The following is a 24,827-nucleotide window of genomic DNA, read 5'->3' as shown; positions in this document are numbered from 1 at the left end:
GATCCTGAAATACGTGGATTGTCCTGGGTTACCCTGGGTTATCCAGGTGGGTCTACTGTTACGAGTCTTTCAGGACGCAGGAGGATGAGAGTCAGGAACAGATCATGGTGATGGGAGTAGGAATTAGAGTGATGGGGCCACAAGTTGAGGGATGCTGGCAGCTGCTAAGACGAGATGAGGACTGGCCTCTCCCCTGGGACGCCAGAAAGAAACACAGACAGCTCAGCTGACACCTTGACTTTAACCCTGTAAGACTCATTTCAGACTTCTAACCCCCAGTTAAGAAATTTGTGTGGCTCTAAGCTACTACATGTGTAGTCATTCAGTATAGCTGTCCTGGGAAGCCAAGACAGCAAAACTGAAAACAGAAATTCAGACCTGGAGGTGTGGGGCATCAGAGCCCACACAGAGTATGAGACTTAAATCCCGGGGAAATCCAGAATCAGCCTGGGGTACGGGACTGTGGCTTGAGCTGGAGAAATCCATGTCTGAGTCAGGGTCCATCAGGAGCAGGGTGGGAGAGCCAAGAAGAAGGTAGATGACCATCCCTCCAGCAGCAGGAGGCTTGCAGAGCCAGAGGGGGGTTTTTTAAGGTCCAGGAACAGGCTTTCTGGGCCACACTCAATCAGGCGCTCGTCAACATACATTTATGGTGAACCTTCCACGTGCTGAACACTACCCTAGACACAGCAGTGCACAAAACAGGCACAAAAAAATCCCCATTACCCATGGAGCGGCTGGCCTAGTGAAGTAATGTCTGTCTCCCAGACTCCCTTGGGCATCAGACAGGTTGGAGACATCTTTAGCTGAAACCATGACACCAGGACCCTCAAGCCACAGGGAGAAGCTGAGCTGGAGGCAAAAGGGATGGGAGAGCCAGGTCCAGGCAGCCTGTCCCACTGCCCCCAAGTGCTGTGGGGAGCCCCGGAGGAACCAGCAGGGGATGACCAGCACACCCCGCCTCAGCCCGGAGGCAGGTGTGGGGTCACCAGGCCCCAGCCTCACTTCTCTTGTTTCCACAGAGTACGTGCTGGGGCTTTTCTTGTCACTGAGTCACGTCCGACTGCAACCCTGTGGACTGCAGCACGCCAGGCTTCCTGTCTTTTACTGTCTCCCAGAATTTGCTCAGACTCATGGGGCTTTGGCATGCTCGAATGTTCTGCTCACTTATTATATTGGCTCTGCTTGAGGACCCCCCGAGCCTCGCAGTATTTTACTTGTCACTAATTCTGGGCAGTACACTTTACCTCGCTGAAATCTTAGAGATTTTATAAACACCTTACAATATTTCCTATGTCTTCCCTCCAAAGACCTGCCACTCTGTAAGCCTTCATTTTCCAAACTGTATTTACTAATTAAGAATTTGTTCATCTTCCTGTATCTTTTCCACAATCAAAAGGGTCTCAATGAATCTCTGATCTGCAGACTGTAGCTCTAAGACAATCAGGTGCTCTAAAACCAGTCTTGGTGTCCTCCATGAGGACAATGGTGTGACCCCCCTTTGGCTTTTGAAGACCTTGGAGATAGCTCATTGGGCTGTTCCTGCCAACTTCACGGCCATCACTGTGGAATCCGCTGGTCTGACCAGGCCCCCTTCCTCTCATTTTGCAGGTCAGGAAGCTGAGGCCCAGGCAGGCTTTGTCCAGATTCCCACAGCCACTCCGACCCAGGCCCAGGGCCCCCTGCCAGGGATGGTGAAGACTTTCACCACCATCTAAACAACAGGGCTTCCAGGGCCCCAGGATCTGATAAGCACCGGCTTGCTGGTACCTGGGTATACGGAGCAGGAAGGAATATGTCTCAGTTTAAAGCAAGCAAGAGCCCCAGCTTGTGTAAGAGCTGCGTCACCCAGTTCTGAACTCCCGCTGGGGGAAATCTGAGACTTCATGTGATGCAAACCTGGGTGCAAAGGTGAGGGGATGGGCGCCGAGGACATGCATTCCCACCGAGCTTCTAGAAGTGAGAGAGGCAAGCTTGTCATCCTCCCCGGAAAGAAGCGGAGGTGATGTTTCAGAGATGTCTTTTCCTGTCATTGTGCCTGGAAGGCAAATAGCAAGCACTTCTAGCCCCATTTTTATCTCAACTTGTAAAAACACAGCCTCACATGCCACCAAAATACACACAACCCCCAAGTCTGTGTCTCTGCAAGTCCCAGGTCTGACCTTTGCAAGGGGCCATATCTCTGTCTCTAAACCCACTGGAACAGAAGAATAAGGAGTCAGGGGTCAAGAGACCTGAGTTCAAGTTCTAGCCTTGCCATGCACTTGCCATGTCACCTTAAGCCAGTCTCTTAACTTGTCGAAGTCTCGATGTTATCACCTATGAAACTCGTGTACCTCAGATGGCAGCCAAACCCACTCTCTCTTTGAAGGTTTACATCAGATGGGTTTTGTTTCCTTTTCCCCGTTGTGTGGGAAAGCCCACTGTGCACCCCCAGGATTTCCGGGCATCCCAAGGGGGTTCTGTGTTCACGTCCACTTCTGAGATCCAGCTCAGCCTCTACTGGCGGCAGCGTGGGGTTCGTGTCCCAGCGGAGCCCGTGGCTGAAGGCTGAACATCACGCGTCCTCCTCCCTTCCGTTTGGGTTGTAGTTTGAGGCTGTGCGGGCTCCCTCTAGTTGCGGTGCGTGGGTTTCTCATTCTCTTGTGGAGCACCGCTCGAGGGCACATGGGCTTAGTTGCCCCAAGGTATGTGGAATTTTCCCAGACCCAGGATCAAAGCCATGTCCCCTGCATTGGCAGGCAGATTCTCAACCACTGGCCCAGCAGGGGAGTCTGACACATCCTCGTTCTTAAACCCCACCTCGCTCCTCACGCTTGGCCAGCAGCATGTCTTCCCCCAACCCTGTTGCCCAAACCACTTTTTTCCTCCCTCTACCTTCTCTCTCCCTCCTCCCGATCTTCCACCCCTCCTCCCCCCAAAGCCGTTCTCTTATTAAGCTGAGGAATTCAGCCATCTCTTTGTTATCTCTTTCTGAACCTTTGCCTTCCACCCACCCTACCTTCCTCTGTAGACATTTTCCTAAACTCCCTGCTTCCTTCCCAGAAACAAGCTCTGATGCACCCATCATGAGTGAGTTTCCACCTACTACATGGAGTTGCAGTATTTCTCTTGTGAATGGCGAGGTGGACGGAGGAGGAGGAGGGGCGCATGTGCTCTGATTACGGCCCAGGTGCTTTTCTCTCTCCCTCTGCCCTCACATCCTCCTCGTCCGTAACGGTCTCTCTTCCTTACTGGCCACAGTATTAAACCCAATAATATGTTTTGCTCTCTTTGTGGAATTTATTTAAGGAAGTTTCATCATTAGTTATCTGAATTTCAAAACCAATTTAGGTAACATACTTTCCTCTTAAAAATACTAGTAATTCATTTCACCTTTAGGTGGCCTGGGATTTGATTCCCTCTTATGGATCACAAGGATGTTGATAATACAGGCTTTCATTTCTGGAAGCTGTATTCCTTGGCTTTTCCATTTTATCAAAGTACTTATTAATTAATGAAAGTCATAACTGAGGTGCACAGAAATACACTTGAGGATTGTTTATTCCAAAAATAGGCCCATATTGCTAGATTTAAATCATCAGAACATGTTTATTTCAGCGACTAACAAGCTTTCTGATTGCATCAGCGAGAAAATGTCTGACTGAGAGGCCCCCTTCATGTCTGTTAGATTTCACGTGTGAACACGCACCCCCGTAGGACGTCTTTCCGTGGCCCAGGCAGCAGTGGAGGTCATGAGGTGGAATAATGCATGGCAGCTGTTCCAGGACTGGCCACACAGGCTTCATGACTTTCGCTTGGTTTAACTTGTTCTGACAATAAATAGCAAAAGTCCCTCTGCTTTTCCAGGAGAAGCGCAGCCATTTCAAAATCAGCAGCAGCTGTGCTGCACCAGCTTCCCTCCCCGGCCCCCCAGGTGTGGTCATCAGCCCACCCGAGGGCATTTGCAGTGGCGAGGCCCTCCCTATGGGCAGACAGCACCACCCCTCCCAGAGGGATGGGTAAGAAAGAGAGGCGAGCCCTGGGATCAAGGTAGGAAGAGGCAGGGCTAGGGACTCTACCGTGGAGACACAGCCACTTCAAAACCATCTAAGGAATAGAATACCAAAGTGGTTGAGTGTACCTGTGACCCCAGGTTAGCTGGGTCCTGGTGGGTTTTAAGAAGCAAGTGGGCTTCTTTGAAACCCCTCTTTCCAGGGCCTGAAGAAACCATAAACTCTTCTCCCCAAGTTTCTGTAACTGTTTGTTTCTTTTGTAAATCTAAATTTATTCTGTAACTTTTTGGGGTGAAATATTTTAATTTTATTGGAATGTAGTTGATTTACAATGTTGTGTTAGTTTCTGCTATACAGCAAAAGTGAATCGCTTATACACACATATCCACTCTGTTTTAGATTCTTCTTCCATATAGGTCATTACAGAGTACTGAGTAGAGTTCCTTGTGCTATCCAGTAGGTACTCATTAGTTATCATTTTATATATAGTAGTGTATATAATGTCAGTCTCCCAATTTATCCCTCCTGCCCTTGGCCCCTTCGTACATAAGTTGTTTTCTACGTTTCTGACTCTATTTCTGTTATTACTCAGCCATCAAAAAGAATGAAATAACACCATTTGCAGGAGCACGGATGGGCCCAGAGACTGTCATACTGAGTGAAGTGAGTCCAGAGAGAGACAAATATCGTATTATATCACGTATACATGGAATCTAAAAAACAATGGTACAAATCAACTTACAGAATTTTAAAGGTTATTTTCCGTTTACAGTTATTACAAAATGCTGGCTAGATTCCCCATAACACATCCTTGTGCCTGTCTTACACCCAGCACTTGGAGCCTCCCACTCCCCCACCCATTGGTAACCAGTAGTTGGTTCTGTGTGTCTGTGAGACTTCTTTTCTGTTATATTCACTAGCTGCTTGTATTTTTTGGATTCCACGTGTAGGTGAGACCACATAGTCATCTGCAAACAGTGACAGTTTTTACTTCTTCCTTTCCAGTTTTGATTTTCTTTTTCTTCTCTTGATTGCTATGGCTACGATTTCCAACACTGTGTTGAATAAGTGTGGAAAGAGTGGGCTTTGTCTTGTTCCTCACCTTAGAGGAAATGTTCTCAGTTTTTCACTGCTGAGCGTGATGTTAGCTGTGGGTGTGTCCTATATGGCCTTTATTATGTTGAGGTATGTTCCTTCTATGCCTACTTATTGGAGAGATTTTATCATAAGTGGGGGTGTTGAATAAGCTTTTTCTGCATCGACTGAGATGATCATGTGGTTTCTCCTCTTCAGGTGTTTACGTGGTGTATCCCACGGATTGACTTGCAGATATCAAAACACATCCTTCCATCCCTGAGATAAATCCTACTTAATCATGGTGTATGATCCCTTTAATGTATCATTGGATTTGGTTTACTAGTATTTTGTTGAGGATTTTTGCATATACATTTAATCAATGATACTGACCTGAGTGTTTTTTGTCTTCTGTGATGTCTTTGTCTGGTTTTTATCAAGATGATGCTACCCTTATAGAATGAGTTCAGAAGTTTTCCTTCTTCTGCAGGTTTTTCGAATAGTTTCAGAAGGACAGATATTAAATTCTTCTCTAAAATGTTTGGTAAAAGTCAACCGTGAAGCCATCTGATCCTGAAATTCTGTTTGCTGGGCATTTAATTACTGCCTCCGTTTCATTACTGGTAACTGGTCTGTTCATACTTTCTGTTTCTTCCTAGCTCGGTCTTGGGAGATTGTACCTTTCTAATAATTCGGCCATTTCTTCTAGGTTGTACACTTTATTGGCGTGTTATTGTTTCTAGTAATTTTTTTTGGATCCTTTCTACTCCTGTGGTGTCAGTTGTAACTTTTTTCATTTCCGATTTTGATTTGGGCCATCTCCCTTTTTCTTTTTTTTTTTCCTTGATGAGTCTGGCTCAAGTTTTACCAGTTTTATCTCTTCAAAAAAACCAGCTTTGGTTTCATTGAAAATTTAAGTCTCTATTTCTGCTCTGATCCTTATGATTTCTTTCATTCTCCTATTGATAATTTTGGGGGTTTGTTCTTCTTTCTCTAGTTTCTTTAGCTATAAGGTTAGGTTGTTTATTTAAGATTGTTCTTGTTTCCTCAGCTAAGTGTATATCGCTATAAACCACTCTCTGAGTGTTGCTTTTTTCTGGGTCCCCTAAGTTTTGGACCATCTTCTCTTCCTTTTTCTCTAGATATTTATTTCCTCTTCTTTTCTTCGGTGACCCATTGGTTCTTTAGTAGCATATTAGTTAGCCTCCATGTGCTTGCGTTTTTTGCAGTTTTTCTTCTAGCTGATTTCTAGTCTCACATAGTGTGGTGGTGGGAACAGATGCTTGATATGATGTCAACTTTCTTAAAGTTACTGAGTTTGTTTGTGGTCTAGCGTGTGCTCTATCCTGGAGCTCTATCCTGGGCTTCCCGTGTGGCGCAGCTGGTAAAGAATCTGCCTGCAATGCAGGAGACCATTCCACAGGCACTTGAATCTAATGTATGCTGTGCTGCTTTTGGATGGAATGCTCTCTGCATGTTAATTAAATACATTTGGTCTAAGGTGTCATTTAAGGACTGTGTCTCCTTATTGACTTTCTATCTGTAGCATCTGCCCCTTGCCGGGAATGTTAAAGCCCCCCCCCCCCCCCCGTTACTGTGTTACTGCCAATGTCTCCTTTTGTGTCTGTTTATATTTATATTAGACTTAGAGACTTCTGTGTTGGGTGCATATTTACAACTGTTGGATATTCTTCTTGGATTGACCCCCCCTTGATCATTATGTTGTGCCCTTCTTTGTATATTGTAACAGTCTTCAAAGTATTTTGTCTGATGTTAAGTATTGCTACTCTGGATTTCTTTTGATTCCCACTGGCGTGGAATACCGTTTTCCATCCCCTCACTTTTAGTCTGTGTGTGTCTCTCGACCGGAAGGGAGTCTCTTGTAGGCAGTAGGTATAGGAGTCTTGTTTCGTATGCCTTCAGTCTGTGCCTTTTGGTTAGAGCATTTAGTGCATTTACATTGAAGGTAACTATCAATATGTATGTTTTTACTGCCTTTTTAATTATTTTGGATTTGCTTTTGTAGGCTTTTCCCCCCCCCCTTTTCTTTGGTTCTCTTCTCTCAGAATTTGATGACTGTCTTTAGTGTTACGCTTGGACTCTTTCTTTTTTGTGTGTATATATTATAGATTTTTGGTTTGTGGTTACTATGTGCTTTTTATTGGAGAAGGCGCTGGCACCCCACTCCAGTACTCTTGCCTGGAAAATCCCATGGGTGGAGGAGCCTGGTGGGCTGTAGTCCACGGGGTCGCTAGGAGTTGGACACGACTGAAGTGACTTAGCAGTAGCAGGCGCTGTTTATTTAATAGTCTATATGTGATTATTTTAAGTCGATCCCTTGATTTCAAATGCACTTTTAAAACCCTACGTTTGTACTCTCCTCCCCTCGTGACTACTGTTTTTGATATATTTTATATTACTTTGTGTATCTTTTAACTGCTTATTATGGATATAGATGGTTTCACTACTTTTATCCTCCCTAATGGCTTTGTGTGGGGCTGACTGCCTACCTTTATGTATGTTTGCTTTTACTGGTGAGCTTTTGCATTTATGTGATGTTCTTGTTTCTTCTTGTGGCCTTTTCTTTTTCTCCTAGAGACTCTTTAACATTTGTTGTAAAGCTGGTTTGATGACACTGATCTCTTTTAGGTTTTGGCTGTCTGTAAAGTTTTTGCATTCTCCACCAAATCTGAATGAGAACCTTGCTGGGCAAAGTATTCTTGGCTGCAGGTTTTTCCCTTTATCGCTTTAAATACGTCATGCCACTCGCTTGTGGCCAGCAGAGTTTCTGCAGAAAAGTCAGCTGACGGCCTGATAGGAACTTCCTGTCTGTTGCTGTCTTTCCCTTGCGGGTGTTAACACTCTTTTTGTCATTTGAATTACAGCGTGCCTTGATGCGTTCCTCTTTGGGTTAGTGCCGCAGGGGCTCTGCTCTTCCTAGACTGGGGTAACTGTTTCCTTTCCAAGGTTAGGGAAGTGTTTGTTTAGCTATTGTGTCTTCAAATATTTTCTCATGCCCTCTTTTTTCCTCCTCCTGGGATCCCTATAATGTGAATATTAATGCACTCAGTGTTGTCTCAGAGGTCTCTCTCTTAAACTGTCCTCACTAGCTGCTAGTTAGCCTATTTAGTCATGAGGCGACAGGACCCTAGGGGGTCTTCTGGGCTAGTGCTGGCTCACTGGTGGCTGGAGTCAGGGTCTTGAAAATTCTCAGGCTGTTACCTACCCATTGGCAGAGGCAGTTCCCGGCTGCAGAGCCCAGGGATGCCCAAGCTTCTTTCAAGTTTGAGGCCGGGGGAGGGGAGGGCGCAGTTCCTGACACAGTTGGGTATAGGGTTCTGGGTACCCCAAAGCTTGCGTTGGCCTGCTAGTGGGTAGGGTCACGGCAGGGCCCACAAGCTGTGGGAGCATAGTTTTCTTGTATCTGGTGTTTGTCCCCTCACGGGTGAGACTGGTCTAGAAGCCAGTTTGGGTTTCCTGCGGAAAAAGGGATGGGCCTGTGTCCTCACCTGTTCAGTTGTTTGGCCTGAGGTGCACTGGCATCTACAGGCTTTTGAGTGGGGTTGATGAGCCAGGATGGCAGCAGCAGTGTTCACGCAAGAGAATGTTCCCCAGGATGGCTGCCGCCCTCCTTTGGCCTTGCAACCCAGTGCATGTGAGATTGTGTGTGGACCCTTTACGAGTGAGGTCTCCAGTCCTGGGGGACTCCCAATCAAGCCCCCATTCGCCTTCAAAGACAAATGCTCTGGGGGATTGTCTTCCCAGACCCTCAGGCTGGGGAGTCCAACACGGGACTCAGAACTCTCACTGCAGTGAGAGAACCTCTACAGTATAATTATTCTCCAGTTTGTGGGTATGGGATCTGATTATATCCCAAGTTCACCCATTCTGCCTCTCTTCATTGTGAGTCCTTCTCTGTGTCTTTAGTTGTAGAAGATCTTTCTGGTAGGTCCCAGTCTTTTCCCCTGGTGGTGGTTCTGCAGATATAGTTGTGATTTTGGTGTGCTGAGGAGAGGAGTTCAGGGTCTTTCTACACCACTGTCTGAGTCGCTGTCCTATAAACTGTTGATGCTCATGGTCTGGCCTCAGCTCCACTCTTAAGTCACCAAGGGAGCAAAGCTCAGCTTCCTGCTGACGTCTACAAGAAAGCCATGCACACTGAGCATGCTGGGAAATGATCCTCATCAAGTGAGAAATGTCTTCTAAGGTTCAGCTCAAGACCATCCTGTGTCCAAGTGCTGGGGTTGTGCCTCAGTGGGTACCACCATTTTGGCCTGTGAATGCATGGCCTGTGAATGCATGGCCTGTGAGGAGGATGTTATAAATTTACTTAATGTTTAGGAGCAGGGGCAGTTAGATGACACCCTGACTCACCTTCAGCCCTTTCACTGGCTCTCTTATGCTCCTATTTTTTCCTCTTCATCCCTGGGTCCCTCTCCAGAACAACCCACAGGCCTCTCCCCTTTGACATGCAGAACAGTTCCCAGAACCTATCCCAGCTACCATCTGTCCCTGCTGCTCCATCAGGCTGGCTGGTCAGGAATTTTCACAGGGGCAGTCCTTTGAGTATTATCCTAAAGAGAAACTTTCATACAGGCTGCTAAGTGGAAAGGAAAAGACCCTTTACTTTAGCCATCTTGTTTTGAGTGACCCTCTCCCACACCACCTAATAATTACAGCTCCCATTGAGTGCTCACTAGTCACAGATTTTTGTGCTAAGTAGGCACATTCAGGTTCACAGCCATTCATCACTTAACCTGGAGAAGCTAAAGGTTTGGCCAAGTCACTCAGCTAGAGAGTGACAGGGCTGGGATTTGAACCCAGGGCGCTTCAACCAGGAGCCCCATTAACCTTCTGCTAACTGCATTCACAGGCCAAAATAGTGGTACCCACTGAGGCACAATCCCAGCACTTGGACACAGGACGGTCTTGAGCTGAACCTTAGAGGACATTTCTTACATGATAAGGATCCTTTCCCAGCCCCTCAAAGGCCACTGGGAACAGTGCACTGGCTTCCCTCATTCCCACTCCCATCTCCCACGGCTAGGTTAGGTGCAGCATCACAGGCTGGGGGAGGCCCTGATGATCTCCAACAGCTTAGACACCACATCTGCCCACCCATCACCCAGCTGAGCATCACCCACGCCACTGCTGATGTGGACTCACAGATTAGGGAACTCGAGTGAAAGGCCAGCTCCAATGCAGCATCAGAAGGACCCTGCAACCTTCCCCAGGCCTCTGGGCAAGATGGAGAGTGACCTGGAAAATCAAATGCAGAGATGTGTCCCAAAATACAGGAGTCTTGTTTGAGGCAGGGTAGAATCTATTAGTTTGAGAAATTGGTCTGGAAATCTTATTAAAAGAGACAAATCATCCCACATTCTCTCCAGACTGAGAATATTGGAGATAATAGACTTTCCTTGACACTTCAGACCCATGGAGCTCATGTCAGGATCACAGCCAACCTCTGGCAAGACACAATTCAAAGCAGGTAATAAAGGCAATTATTTCTTTTTAAATTGGCAGTTCTGATTAATTCTGATTTCTCCGGCCAGCCACAGACTTATCTGTACCGGTCCCTCATTACTGTGAAGGTTGCAGGGCAGAAGAGCCAGTGGCAAAGAGAAATGAAGTTCAAGTTGTGGGCTTGTCATTACTGCACAGCTCAGCAGATGACTGTCCGGCCACAAAGGCCACTGTGTCCAGCACTTTCCACCTACATACACACACACCCTTTCTCAATATTCTTAATTAGCAGCCAATGGGGACGCCGGGAAAGCCAGGCACCATTGCATCATGAAACTTAACCTTGCTTACCTGTGCTATTTAAGAGGGGTGAGAAGACGAAGACTTCTTCAAATCTGTACATTAGCTATGATCACTACTGTTATTTCTGTTGAACACTGCAAGGTTCGAGAATGATACGGATCACTGGAATGTAGTGGGTGCTGGCACCCTGCCAAGGGCTTTCTTCCCGCGTGTGTTCTCTTTATCCTGAAAACAACCCTATAGGACAAGGGTTGCCAGTGTTCTCTGCAGAAAGAAACAGATAGGAAATACTTTAGGTTTTGTGGGCTCTGTGCTCTCTGTCACTACTACTCAAATCTACCGTTAGAGCTCGAAAGAAACCATAGAAAATACGTAAACGGTGAATATACCTAAACTTCCTTTACAGACTCAGACAGCTGGCCAGGCTTGGCTAGTGGGCCATGGTGTGTGTGAACAAAGGGTATCCCTAAGCTGGAGTCTGGGCCCCACAGCTGGGAGACTTGTCCTTCTCCTCTCTCCCCCTGACTCATCCATGCTGGCTCTAGTTCTGGAGGAAGGATAGAATCAAACAAGGTTTTGCATGTAATGCCCAAGGTGAGTTGGCTGGCAGCAAAAGAAAAACTGATCACTTTCAGGAAATGCCTGCCTCCGTGGTGGCTGTGAGGAGGCCACCAGATTGCTGGGGTTGCTGTGGGTCCCCTCTGTCCATTTAGCTCCTCGTCTGCAAGCTCAGCCTAGGCCGAGGCAGACCCCACTGAGACCCCTCCATCTCCAAACCTGTGACGGGTCTTTGAGCCTCCGCTACATCTTCTGGGCAGTCCTCAGGTGAAAAGGCTTTCTAAAACATGGCCTCTTCGTCCATGCTGGGGTGGTCCCCACAAGCCTGCAGCCCAACCTTAGCTCTCCTCTGTGCCCTGGACAGTGTCCATCTCTGATCACACCTGGGAGTTGCTATGGGCATCTGTGCCCCTTGGGAACCAGGAGTTGAGGGATCAGGCTTCGCCCTTCTCTGAGCCACATCCCCTGCCACCGACCTTAACATTCTTTCCTGAACTAAAGTCATCCAGTGAGTCAACAGAGACAGGGGCATCAAGCGTCTGTCTCTTACTCTTGATGACACTACAAAACTTAAGAGACAATTTAGGCTCTTAGACCAGACTCTCTCTGTCTCTGCACTATGACCTGGGGCCAGATTCCTCTCCAGAACACCATCACAGACACTAGAGGGTATTTAGTGGCATCCTGACCTCTACTCATTAGATGGACATCTTTGACCATCAAAAATGTCCCCTGGGTGACAAAGCAACCTCTGCTGAGAAGCGTCATCTCAAGGTGAGAAAAAACAACTGCTTTTTGCTCCCTGCTGCAGGTTCTAGTTTCCAATTCCCCCCAAAAGGAAAAATAGCAGCCAAGATCTCTCAGCAGCACAGTACCATGTTACATTAGCTCTTGGTGCAAGGCAAGCATAATTAGCCCCATTTTACAGACAAGAAAACTGTGTTACACAGCTAGTAAGCAGCAGAGACTGCACTTGGACCCAAGCCCGTCTGATGTCAAAACCTACATGTATATGTAAATCCCGTCATGATCTGATGATGAAATGAATGCTATGAAGGTTTTCCCAGAATGGAGAGAACCTGTAGCTGCTCTTCCCTCAGTGTTCTGTCTAATCCTGACAGCAGCGTGTCAGGGTAGTCTGTATTCTCCCCATTTTACAGATGGAGAAAACTGAGGCCCAGCAAGCCTAACAGATGGTTTGAAATCAGCACAGCAAAGATGTTTAAGCTCAGTGTTTCTGTGTTCAGAGCTCTGACTTTTCAAACCGCCCCCCTGCCACCAAAAAATGGGAGCTGTTGCCCAGTGGGAAAGCTGAGCCTGATTTCCTACACAGCACTCTACCTTTCAGCCAGTGTGTCCCGCAGGCTCGGGGATAAGTGAAACCAACGCCCCGCCCCAATCCCTCTCCTTGCCTCAGCTCTGCATGCAGTACTGGCCTGAGAAGACGTCGGGGTGCTACGGGCCCATCCAGGTGGAGTTCGTCTCGGCAGACATCGATGAAGACACCATCCACAGGATATTCCGCATCTGTAACATGGCTCGGGTGAGTGTCCGGCCGCTGCTGCGTCCTGGGCTCCTGCTTCCAAAACAGATGGATGCTGCTGGGGAGGACCCCGCCAGAGTCGGTGCTGGGCTCTCCTGATCCGCCCATCCTCGGGGAAGTGATGCCTCTGCCAGTTCTGGCTCCATACACAGAGCCACACCGGGGGCATCCGGCCAGCCATCTGCCTGTTCCCTGACACGCTGGCTGCTGTGTAGACAAACCTCAGAGCACGGCACTTCCCTGCCAAGTCGCGCAGTATGGGCATGAGTTGATGTAGCCTTTGAGTGGGCCCAGGAAGCTTTGGGCTAGCTGGGAAGTAAGTTGGGAAACAAGTTTCTTTCATGAGGAATTCACTGCTGGGTGAAGGAGTTATTGGGCGGGAGGGAAGAGATGCGGGGCCAACTAAATGGAGACTGACTAAAGCGACCGTGGTCTTTACTGGAGGCTCAGGGTGAAGAGAATTCAGTTCCTGTCCTCTCAGAATTCACTCACGGGAAAGCAAACGGTGTTTTGGCACATGAACAGCAAGGAGAGAGAAGAGTCCCGCCCACTATTCAGGGAGGCTTTCCTAGAAAAAGAGATACCTGAGTTGGGTTTTGAAGACTGCATAGAAGTTTTTCAGGTGGAAGAGGGACGCAGGGCAGTCGAAACAGGAGAATCAGCACACAGAGGCAGGCGTGGGGATGGCGTGTGACTCGCACCGTGAGGGCATTATGGCTTAGACCCCACTTACTCCATCTGCCACTGCGGTGCTGCACCCCCAGCAGACCTCCCCTGACAGCCTCTCTGCTCTCAGCCCCAGGACGGGTACCGTATAGTCCAGCACCTCCAGTACATCGGCTGGCCCGCCTACCGGGACACGCCCCCCTCCAAGCGCTCTCTGCTCAAGGTGGTCCGGCGGCTGGAGAAGTGGCAGGAGCAGTGTGATGGGCGGGAGGGACGCGCTGTGGTCCACTGCCTGTGAGTATGACGGGGAGCGCCGCCAGGGCACGGGGGCGGTGGGCAACAGGACATCCTTGGTGCCGCTGGCCAAAGTACTGCCTTAGGTGTCCCGGGCCATACCACACCCTGTGGGCCAACAGGAGTGCGTCCAAGGCAGTACAGTCCTTTCATGGACTCGGGGTGCAGCCGTAAAGCTATCTGTGGCACCTCCTATTCCCAAGCATTCCCTTTGCTCCTTAGAATTTAAAATGGTTTGGGGAAAAGTGATACGAGGGCCTCATTCTTTAAAAAGGAAGTTGAATCAAGATCTTCCGTGTTGCAGAACAGTATTTCTGGAGCAGGTGGAGTCATTAATAACATCTTACCCCAGAATTGAGTTCAGTTGTTTCAAAACCAGGAACTCTTTCAAACAGGCAGTGCACACGTGTCAGGAAGACTGGGGCGCTTAAGGGAGAGGTGTGAGGCAGGGGAGGTCCCTGCCCACTCTTGCCCGTGGGATTGTTTCTTAGCCTGCTTTTTTTGCAGGAGTACCTTTTTCTTTGTGTCTTCCTTCGCCAAGGTGACCAGCAGTTTGAGCTGTAGGAAGGCACAGGGCTGTCCTCCCATCCACAGGGACCTTGGCATCATCCTTAGAGGGCAGAGCTGCCGAAACAGACACCGAAGTACAGGTGCTGCCAGTGAAGGGAGGGCAACTGTCTGCACCTGAAACATCTGGCCGTTGAGTGTCCTGTGGATGAAACATCTGGGAAGTTGACTTAGTTTCCATCCAGATGTTCTTTAGGCACAGACCATTACATGGAATCATTAGTTGCTCTTGGCAACACGCCCGGGAGTTCCAAACCTGGCAGATTTCTAAAGAGACTTTCTGTAAAGAGCTGGAGGGGTGTGTCCATGAGGATGACTTACGGGGCCTCAGAGAGAAGGTGCGATGGAGGGATGACCCTGCCGAGAGCCCCGTATCTCTATTTATATATCCCGAGTTACGCAAGATGTTCTGATTGAGAAAATAGAGACGAGGCATCTCTCTCAGGACGCAGCATCTCACACCCATCCCAGCCCCACCTGAAACCCAGTCTGGCTGGCCCAGGGCTCACAGAGCTGTGTCTGGTAGCATTGTCCTTAGTGGATGGGAAGAACTGGAAGTAAAAGCACACGCAACCTTCCAATGTCTTCACTGGGTGTGCGGGTGGACCCAGAGCATCCTTTTGGACAAGGAAGCAGCCAGCATGTGTCCAGAGACACTCATCTGTCTGCCTTGGGGGTTTGGGTCCATGTGCCATGGGTGATGGTCACGTGCTCCTAGAACCAAAGAAACATCAAGCTAAGTGAACTCTCCAAGGCTGTCCCCTTTATAATATGAATGAAGAACCTGGGGCTCAGACACAGGAAGTGACATGCCCAAGGTCAGAGCAGGTTCATGGCACAGATGGGACTCAACTATGGCTTGGGCTTTCTACCACCACCTTCCCTTGCGTTTGCCAGGGTGGGCAGCCATCCCTCCCCCGACCCCCACTGCTGCAGACATGGCCTTGGGCTCAGCAGGTGCCTGAGGGGTACCCAGGAGTCCGCTCATCTCCTTCCTCTGTGTTTAGGAACGGGGGAGGCCGCAGTGGAACCTTCTGCGCCATCTGCAGTGTGTGTGAGATGATCCAGCAGCAGAACATCATCGACGTGTTCCACATCGTGAAGACGTTACGGAACAACAAGGCTAACATGGTGGAGACCCTGGTGAGTGGCCAAGGCTGTCCTCCGAGAGCCAGGGGCTGCCAGTGGTTCCCTGGACCTGAACAAAAGAGCATCCAGGAGGAAAGACACTCAGTGGCCGCTGCTTCCTGAGCACCTGCAGTCCCGCCCTCTGCACCCACGTCACCTGCTTCCCTCCCCTCCAGCCTCACCAGTGTCTCTCCTGCAGAGCAGTCCAGATAGTCCTCTTGGCGCACGCTGCTCTGTGTTACTTTCTTTCCACTCCAGAGGGAAGTGTCACTAACTCTGGTTTAGGGGACGGGATGCTGGGTTAGTAGAACATGAATTACTGAGTTGACCAGAACATCCATTCAGCTTTTTCCATAAGATATTGCCCAAATGTTCATTCCAGTTTTTCTGTGCTATGTTTTTGATTCAGGCCTAAACCTGTTCTTGGATTTCCCTGGTGGCTCAGGTGGTAAAAAGAAGCTGCCTGCAATGCAGGAGACATGGGTTCGATCCCTGAGTCAGGAAGATCCCCTGAAGGAGGAAATGGCAACCCACTCCAGTATTCTTGCCTAGGAAATCCCGCAGACAGTGGAGCCTGGCAGGCTATAGTCCATGGGGTTGCAAAGAGTCAGACACAACTGAGCAACTAACACTTAACTTTACTTAAACCTATTCTCATTAACTTATGCTAATAATTACCATATAAAGCATCGAGCTAAGGTATCATAAAGAAAAGGACAGGAAGAAACTTGGTGGCAGAGTTCCGAAGGTTAAGACCTGGTGCAGAGATAGAGACATGCCATACACTGAGAGCTTTAACATGAGTCTTTACATCTGTGACAAGTGTGGTCTTACCGAAAGTGAGGGCCTGCTCCAAGGCCGGTCCACAGACCAGCAGAAGCATCCTGTGTGGGCCTGGCAGAAATGTAGACCCTTGAGCCCTACTCCAGATTTACTGAATCTGAATCTGCATGGACATTTTGACTCGACTGTTAGTACAGACATAGATAACATTCTCGCCACACTCTGAACTAAATGCACTTTCCATCCCTCGCTCATCATCTCTTCTCCTTCTCTGCCTCTCCTCCTCAGGACCAGTATAAATTTGTATACGAGGTGGCGCTGGAATATTTAAGCTCCTTCTAGCCCGACGGGTCGGGGAACCTGCCAGAGTCCAGAGGCTGCTGCGGCCAAGCCCTCTTTCTGTGAACGGCAGCGACTGGGCTCAGGGGCAGCACCCTGCCCGACTCCAAGGAGAAGACTGGTGACCCTGTGGTCCACGGCGGGCTGGCACCTTCCCAGGGTCTCCGGGTGCCGTGGAGGCAGTTACCCCGACAGGCCCCGGCGTCTTTTGCAGAAGGGCACCCAGAGCAAGGCCCGGACTTTTCAGTGCCCAGACCTCTTGCTTTTGCTCTTTCCAGTCTGTGACTCTCAAGGCAAGCCGGCTGTGCAGGTGCAGGGGGATGTGACTGGGCCCGTGGGGTCACCGCGCTGCTGCCCCCATCATCTCCTCCCGGAACCCCTGGCATCAGACACCCGCCGGTCTGGATCACTGGGACCGCGGGATGCTCCCGAGTGCACAGCAGAGGCCCCTACCCTCCCGCCTCACCTGCATGGAGCTTAGCCCAGCGCCATTCTGTACCCCTCCCCCAGCCCGGGGCCTTGACCTTCTGCCACTCACCGGCCAGCCCTCAGTGTCCGTGGCTGTCCGGGATCCAGGTTTTCTTGGCTTGCCTGTACTCGGTGGGGCAGGGTGGGACTGCAGGAGCCTGGCTGCCTTCCTCTGGACTGCCTCCCGGGGCAGGGCTCCGGCTGGCCCTGTGTGTCCTGGGCGGTGACTCCTCGGGGAGGGACGAACAAGATTGATGATTTTCCAAAGTGTATGTGAAAAGAAACTTTCTTTTGGAGGGTGTCAAGTCTTAGTCTCTGATGTCAAAAACTGGTGGGGAGGGAAGTTCGGTTGTGTAGCTGTAAGACCAATCTCTTGGGCCTGTTATCTCCCTAGCAAGGTCCCCAAGAGGTCCCCCCACCCAGGGGCAGCACAGCGGCAAAGCAAGGGGAGTTTCGTTTGGGGCTGACAGAGGAGCATACCCCAGAGCTCTGAATTTGAATGCCTGCCTAGCAACCCAGCTGCCATCTCAGAAAAGGTCACTGTGGACCCAATGATACCCCGGTTTAAAACAGACCTCGGGGATCAGGCCTGGGGATCTTGCCCAAAGTGTGGGTCAGTCGATGACAGGGAGCCGACTTTGACTAAGCATCTATTATATGCCAGACTTGGCACGTTCTTGGACCCCACCCCCACCCCACCCCAGGAGCTGTTCACCTGTGATCATCCTGATTTTACAACTGAAGACACTGAGGCATCTTCCTCAGGTTTCCAAAAGGCAGATCATAGGGTTAGACCTGTACCGTCAGCCTTTCATAGCCAAGCAATTATTTTATGGAGGGAAAATAAGGCCAGAGACTTCTGATCAGCGAACTCCACAAATGGCAGTCTAGTTTTTTCTGATGCCTGTGTTTCTGGGAAGCTCAGTTTCAGATGTATTTTAGTAACTCATTCCCAGCTCCCCAGGACAGCTAGTCCCATCTCATACCCTGACCAGTGAAAACCGCTCCCTGGGCCCTCAGGCCATGAGGTCTGTGAGCCAGGGACACTCTCTGTCTACCTGGGTCTCTAGCTGGTGCTCTGGTACAGTACCTGACAGCCCGGGGTGGCCTGGGATCCAGGACGTGCCATCCTGGAAGCTGGTCTGGCCCCAGACGGGGCATGAGGAGCACAGGTTTCCCTCAGAGCTTACTGTATCCTGGGGAAACAGAACCTAAATGCAGCATCAAGTGTTATTCGAGCCTCACAGCAGGGCTTTCTAGAGGAGGTGACATCCCTTCCACCACCGGGTAGAACAACCAAGAGAAGGAAATTCAGGCCAAGAGAACGTGTGCAAAGACACAGAGGTGTGCAGAATCCTTGGGGGTGGGTGAGAGGGCAGGAGGCGAGCCCAGTCGGAGCAGAGCCTGGCTGCGCTGGGGCAGGAGACAAGCCAGGGGGGAGGGAGCGGCGAGCCCCACCCGCAGGGCGGACTTGGCGCCTGTGGGCAGCAGGGGCCCGGGAGCTCTGAGTGGCGCACTCAGCCCGGTGGTGAGGAGGCCCCCTCTGGGGCCAGTGGGGCTGCCTCTCTTCCTTTCATCAGACACTGTGAACACATTCCCTTAAGCGTACACTTTTTAATATCACATCTATTTGTCTGTCTGCTCATCGTCTGTTGCTGGAACAAAATACACAGTACTTTCAGAGGCCCAGCTTCTGTGAAGAAATCAGGATCTCTGCTATGTCACAGAGCAGGGGACCAAGCCAGACCCCGGGGCCCCGAGGACGGGACATGGCAGGAGCTCACAGAAGCTGCTCCTGTTGGCACGGGCTCCGGGACTGTCTTGAAGCCCAGGGACCCCCGACTCGATCAGGAAAGAAGCCCCGTCCCGAGCCTGCTCTCCCCTTTCGTGGCTGTGCCCTGGCCCCAGGCCCCCACCCACTGGGCCTGCCGGCCCACTGGCTCCAGCCTGCTGCTCCAGCCAGCCCTCCCCAGCCTTCCAGAAGCCTGTAGCACAGGAAGTCAGCCTGCTCCATACTTCTCCCTCAGATCCGGGGCTCATCTGTGCAAAACAGGAGCCGGGGAGGGGGCTGGTCTCCAATACAAATAAGCCCTAGGATTTATTCTGCTCAGGAGGGGGTGAAATTGCTGGCAGATGAAATGACAGTGGCTTCTATCATTTCAAATGGTAGGAATTTAGAATGTGACTTTGGGGAGAAGGAAACTTGTGAAAAGCACAAAGCCTCGTGGTTCTCACCTCCTGGATGTGGACCCTGTTTGGAGAAGATGGAAGGAATTAACGAGAAGCCAGGAACTGTCCCACCTGCATGCATGTCTGGCCTACACATCTTCAAGTTGTATCCTAGCTGTAGCCTAACTCGTTGTCCTCTCCTCCTTTCTGGTGTGAAGGTCCTGGGGCCAGGGGCTCTGAGCCTCCAGACGGTCACAGCATGCCTCCCTTTGTGGGAATGGGAGGCATCATCTTGCTTTTCCATCTTCTCTTTGGATGGAGCCCAAGTCGCGGCCTGCCTGCCGGGGAACACCCATCCTGTGCAACCAGCAGACCCTGTGCTGGAGACTAATGTGAGCTCACCCAGTTCTCCCAACACCCCTAAGACGTGCTTTCAACTGTCCCCACTTAACAGATGAGGAGACTGAGGGGAGAAATCACTTATCCCCCAGCATTCCACCACAGCTAGTAAAGGAGGGAGCCAGGGTTTAAATTGGTTCTTTTAACTTCAAAGACAGTCTCTTTCCACTACTGTGTCTCAGATTTTCCCATGACAGGGTGCAGCGGGTGGGAGGGACCCTTAAGAGCCAAGACTGGAGTGAAGCAGGCCCAGTGGATCTTGCAAAACCCAAAGCAGACAACAATAAGCTCAAAACTCCTTCATTTTCATGTTTGACAATTCACATAGTATTTGCATTCTTCGCTAATTTAGCCTGATTTGACAAGAGTATATCAATATTTTTTTAACCACATGTGCCTGATCCCTCATGTGGCTTTGCCCCCCTCCGCTCACTACGATGGCCCTAGGGAGTGACCGCCCAGTCTGAGAGGCACAGTGCCTAGCCATACTGCTCCCTCCTAAAGCCGATGCCAGACTCAAGCTCAAGTCCAGCTCACCTACCCCCTGGCTCACCACCTGCCCCTGGTGTGGGGATTCCCTGACCTCACTGTTCATGGGCTGACCTCAGGTCTCCTTCAGTTGCATACTAGAAAAAAGAAACCTTTGACATCTACTATAATTACACAGACATGCCCATCTGGAATGGCAAAGGCTGAGTCCATAAAACCCTAAAGGGAAAGGAGAAGATGACGCTGTCCTTCTCAGCAGACTCCTGAATCCTGGGGCCTCTAGAAGGTGGTGCCCTCTGTCCACATGGAGTTGCGTGATTGCTAATCTGGCCCAACCTAAGGACACACTTCAGACGAGGGGCAGGAAGCCTCCCTGTCCACAGACTCAATGGGATGTCATACAGGGCGCTGGAGGGGGTGCCACCAGGAAGCGCAGTTTACTATGGCACAGTCTCTCCCTTGGTGAGACGTGGGGTTATGGTAGAAAGAGCTCAGTCTTCAGTTCTAATCTAGCCCAGTCATTTCCTGGCTTTAGAATGTTGAACCAACTAATCAGTGGGAAAAGATGTGGAAAGAGAAGCCTCGGACAGGCAGAAGTAGGCAGATTTGGGGATCTTTGGGTAGGAAAACAGGAAGGCAAAGCCAAGACATTAGGACCCAACAGGAATCCTCAAAACCAAGAATGCATAGGGTCTACTGGGCAAAGTGGTCACCTCTGTGACACAGTAGAACAGGGAATAGGGAGGGACTGGGCAGAACCACTTGGAACAAGGATGTTGCTTTAGAACAAGTCTCTCTCTGGGAGAAAAGATGATTAATTCTCCCTGTGACTGATCAACTGTGTCCATTCATCACTGGGTCCCCGCTGTAAGCTAGCTCTTTGGTGTATGTCCTTACCGTGATCCACATTTCCTCAGGACAGTGTGAATACCTGTTGTGTGCAGAGGGGTCAGTCTAGCAAGGATGCTGCAGACAGAAGTGAGGCACAGGGAGGAGCAAACAGGAGCATATCAGGTCATCTTTGCAGGAATAACTGCCCAGCCCAGATCCAGTGACACGGAAGGAGATGGTAGTTCCCCTGAACCTCATTGCCTTAGAACAGGATGAAGAAAACCACCTTCCTTTAGCCTGCATCTGGCCTCTCCTGGGGCATCAGCAGCAAGCTGAGTCAGGAGTAATGCCCTGGAAAACACGGGAGAGCCCAAGGGTAAGATGAGCTCAGTGCTAATCCTGAACCATAAAGCCAACACACTGTGCTGGGCCAAGATCCCTGGGGGTGGATGGTCAACCGAAGCCACAGGGAGGAAGATGAGACATGAGTCTCATGGATGGCCCTGACTTGCCTTCCCCCCCATCATCTAACTAGTCTGAGCTCCTTCTCAACCAGTGATGCCAGCTCCAAATCACAGCCAGGCACGACAGGGAAGTGAGCAATGCGAATCCAGCTGGAGGGAACCAGCTGAGACTCAGCCTTGCTTCTAGGTCCCCATGCAAGGGTTCCATGTTGGAGTTGTCCACAAAGACGCGCCTTGCAGTGATAAAATGCAAGCTGTGGCTTCATCTAGCCAGGATCTGCCTTTGAAGAACAGGAAGGAGAGACTTCAGTGGCAGAGAGCAGAGGGGGCTCCAGTGTCTCAGAACCGTGGATATGATCCTCAGAAGCAGAGAGAGATGTCTAAGCCATATCTGCGCACTTGCGTGCACTCTTCTCGTTTCCTGGGGACCAGAGGTAGGTTTTCGTGTGACTCTGGCTGGTGTACGATACTTGCATAGAGACCATCCCTCCCACCTACCTCCAGAAGACGTGGGAAGGGTCAGAGGGGCCACGTGCACTCCCTCAAATCCACCCATGAGAGGTCCCCAAGACGCAAAGTCAGCGCCCATAATGGGAGACCACAGACTTCACATCCTAGTTATCGAGATTGAGGTAGTCACTGCGGCTGACGCAAAGGTGTAGGGCTCAGAATGGACATACTATAGGAAAAGGCTGCTGGGGCTGGGTTACCGTGAACTTCCACAGGTGTCTAAGAGCTGTTCTGAGCAGTGGAATTTGGACCCTGGTTCTTGGTAGAAATTCCCAGAGAATGACAGTCTGGGGTCCTTGGAGTGTTGGAAGGATGCTATCGGCATGAATGCCTGGAGCTCAAGGTAATTAATTTATGGTTCCTTGGTGGGTGAGATGCTTAGAATCAGAGGAGGAAAGGGAATATGAAGCAACCTGTCAAAATTGCAAAACTGAGTTTCTGTACACTTACTTCAGTGCCTTTGCACTTGTGAATATAAACCAGTGGGCCCGCTTTGTGATGGTGCCCCCATCTCTCCTGTGGAAGAGTAATGGTGTAAGGTGTTCTTCGGACCAAAGCTTCCAGGGCAGTCTGAAGGCTCAGAGGGACAGAGGGGTGACTTCCCAGGTCAGAGCAGACTTCTGACGGGTCAGGCAGAATACCAGTGCCCACACCCTCCACAGGCCTGCAGATAAATCCTCATGGTCACTCCCATGAGTGGAACCAGGACCAATGGGTGAAACTTCATAGCTCTAAGAGAGGACTTGCCATCTGCCAGAGAAGCTGGGCTGCCCCATCTTAGCAGCTGTCCAGCAAAAGCCAGATGTCCTTTTAAAGGGAAGAAGGAGCTTTGCTGAGATGGCCTTTAGGTTTCTTCCCCCAAGATGAGTGAGATGCTACAGAGCTGGGACCTTGCTGGAACGCCTTCCTTCCTGCAGAGCACAAAGCCAAACAGGTTGTGCTCACTTATGTGAGCTAAAGCCCCCAGTCCCCTGCTGCCCCCCCCCCACACCACACGGGCCGAGAGGCTGCTCTGGCCACACATCCAGGCTGGGTATGACCAATGAGAGTATACCCAGAGACAGCTGCTGTGCCACAGAGCCCATGCCCACCAAGATCTCTGATGAGACCAGTCACAGTGTAGACCCACTGGCCCACAGGGCCATCACTGACAGCAGAATCAGTAAAGGTCCAAGCAGGACCCAGAGCAGGGCTTTGCGTACCATACACCTTAACTCCAGAGGTGACGTCTACACCCCTCCCCATACCTGAGACCTGCTAGAGCGGACTGCAAAAGCAAAAGCACAGTGGCTCATCCCCAGTATGTCCATTTCATTGCCAGACAGACCCTGAACTAGCCCAGGCTACCCCACACTGGCGATCAGACTCGAAAGCACTTTCTACCTTCCCTTCCACCCTACATCTCACCAGCCAATGAAAGGCAGAGAGTCGGGGCATCTGCCATTGCCTTGGCTACTGGACACCATCGTAGCCCTAGAAGGGCCATCACGGGGTTCCCATCAGCTCCAGGGAGACAGACGTTTCCACGTCCACTGGGCGCATGACACCGCACGAGACCGAAGTCTCCACACTGTCGGCAGCCTCCTCCGTGAGTCCCAGCGGCCTGCACTTGTACAGTTTGGGTGTTTGATAGATAAAGCACGTATGAGAAGAGAAAACAAAATAAATCAACTTAAAAAAAAAAGCCAGCACTGTACTGTCAATGTTCTTTTTTTTTTTTTTTCCTTTCCAATTCTAGCTTAAAAAAGCAGAAGGTAAATAATGTCAGGTCAATGAATATCAGATATATTTTTTGACTGTACATTACAGTGAAGTGTAATCTTTTTACACCTGCAAGTCCATCTTATTTATTCTTGTAAATGTTCCCTGACGATGTTTGTAATATGGCTGTGTTGAAAATCTATACAATAAAGCTGTGACCCTGAGATTCCTGTTTTCCTAACATCTTCGCCCTGGTGTCTTCCTGAGGTTGGGTGGGGTAAGACAGAGACTAGTTGAAGGAGGAGGAGGGAAAAAGCCTATTATGGATGAGATTTTTTTTTCAATTAAAAAGTTTTAGGCACACCCTATGGAATGTGGGATCTTAGTTCCAAACCGGGGACTGAACCCATGCCCCCTGCCCTGGGAGTATGGAGTCTTAACCACTGGAACACCAGGGGCATCCCCGGACTGGATTTCCTCAGGTTCATTTAATCATCACATCAGTGACGCAGGAAATGTCTTATCCCTTACTTTCAGATGAGAATAGTTGAGGTTCATGAGTATTAAGGGATTTTCCATGATTGCATACTGCACCATAAAAGAGTTGGGTCTTAAATAGATTTTCTCAAGTGGAATCCACAGAATGCTGGCATCAGAATCACACTAGAAGTCTGTTCAACAGACAAATGAAGACCATACAGAATCACAGTTTCGGGAACTGAGTACTAACAAGCTGCCTGAATGTATCAGCTAGCTATTGCTGTGTAACATACCTCCCAAAACTCGGTAACAGTCTTTCATGGTTGTTGACTGCGGTCTGAGCTAGGCTGAGCTCAGCTAATCTCTGGTGGCCCACTCATATGTCAGCCAAGGGCTCTGCTCGGGGCCAGGCTTGCCCAGGCCACCCTGGCTGGTACATATCTGCTCCTCATGCCTCTCACCCTCCTCCTGGGACCAGCAAGTTAGCCTCAGTGTACGCTTCTCCTGGTGACAGCAGGAGCATGACAGGGAAAGTCCACGCACCAATTTGTTCTGAGTCATGTCTGTAACACCCCATTCAGCAACACTGGCTGCATGGCA

The 24,827-nt window shown here is 50.0% G+C and overlaps 1 protein-coding gene across 6 annotated transcripts in view; it reads left to right on the top strand.

The window, feature by feature from the left end:
• The window catches only part of PTPRT (protein tyrosine phosphatase, receptor type T), a 1,156,023-nt gene extending 1,132,038 nt beyond the window's left edge, over positions 1 to 23,985 (top strand). For all 6 annotated transcript variants that reach the window (XM_018057887.1, XM_005688694.3, XM_018057889.1 and 3 more), the window contains 4 exons: positions 12,814 to 12,939; positions 13,736 to 13,899; positions 15,474 to 15,609; positions 16,666 to 23,985. In XM_018057887.1, the coding sequence (XP_017913376.1) occupies positions 12,814 to 12,939; positions 13,736 to 13,899; positions 15,474 to 15,609; positions 16,666 to 16,719 (480 nt within the window). In that variant the 3' untranslated portion in view covers positions 16,720 to 23,985. The remainder of the gene's footprint in view (positions 1 to 12,813; positions 12,940 to 13,735; positions 13,900 to 15,473; positions 15,610 to 16,665) is intronic.

Source organism: Capra hircus, chromosome 13 (genome assembly GCF_001704415.2).
Source record: "Capra hircus breed San Clemente chromosome 13, ASM170441v1, whole genome shotgun sequence".
Lineage (NCBI taxonomy): Eukaryota > Metazoa > Chordata > Mammalia > Artiodactyla > Bovidae > Capra > Capra hircus.
The sequence above is the reverse complement of the archived record's forward strand: the minus strand, read 5'-3'. Positions and strand labels throughout refer to the sequence as shown.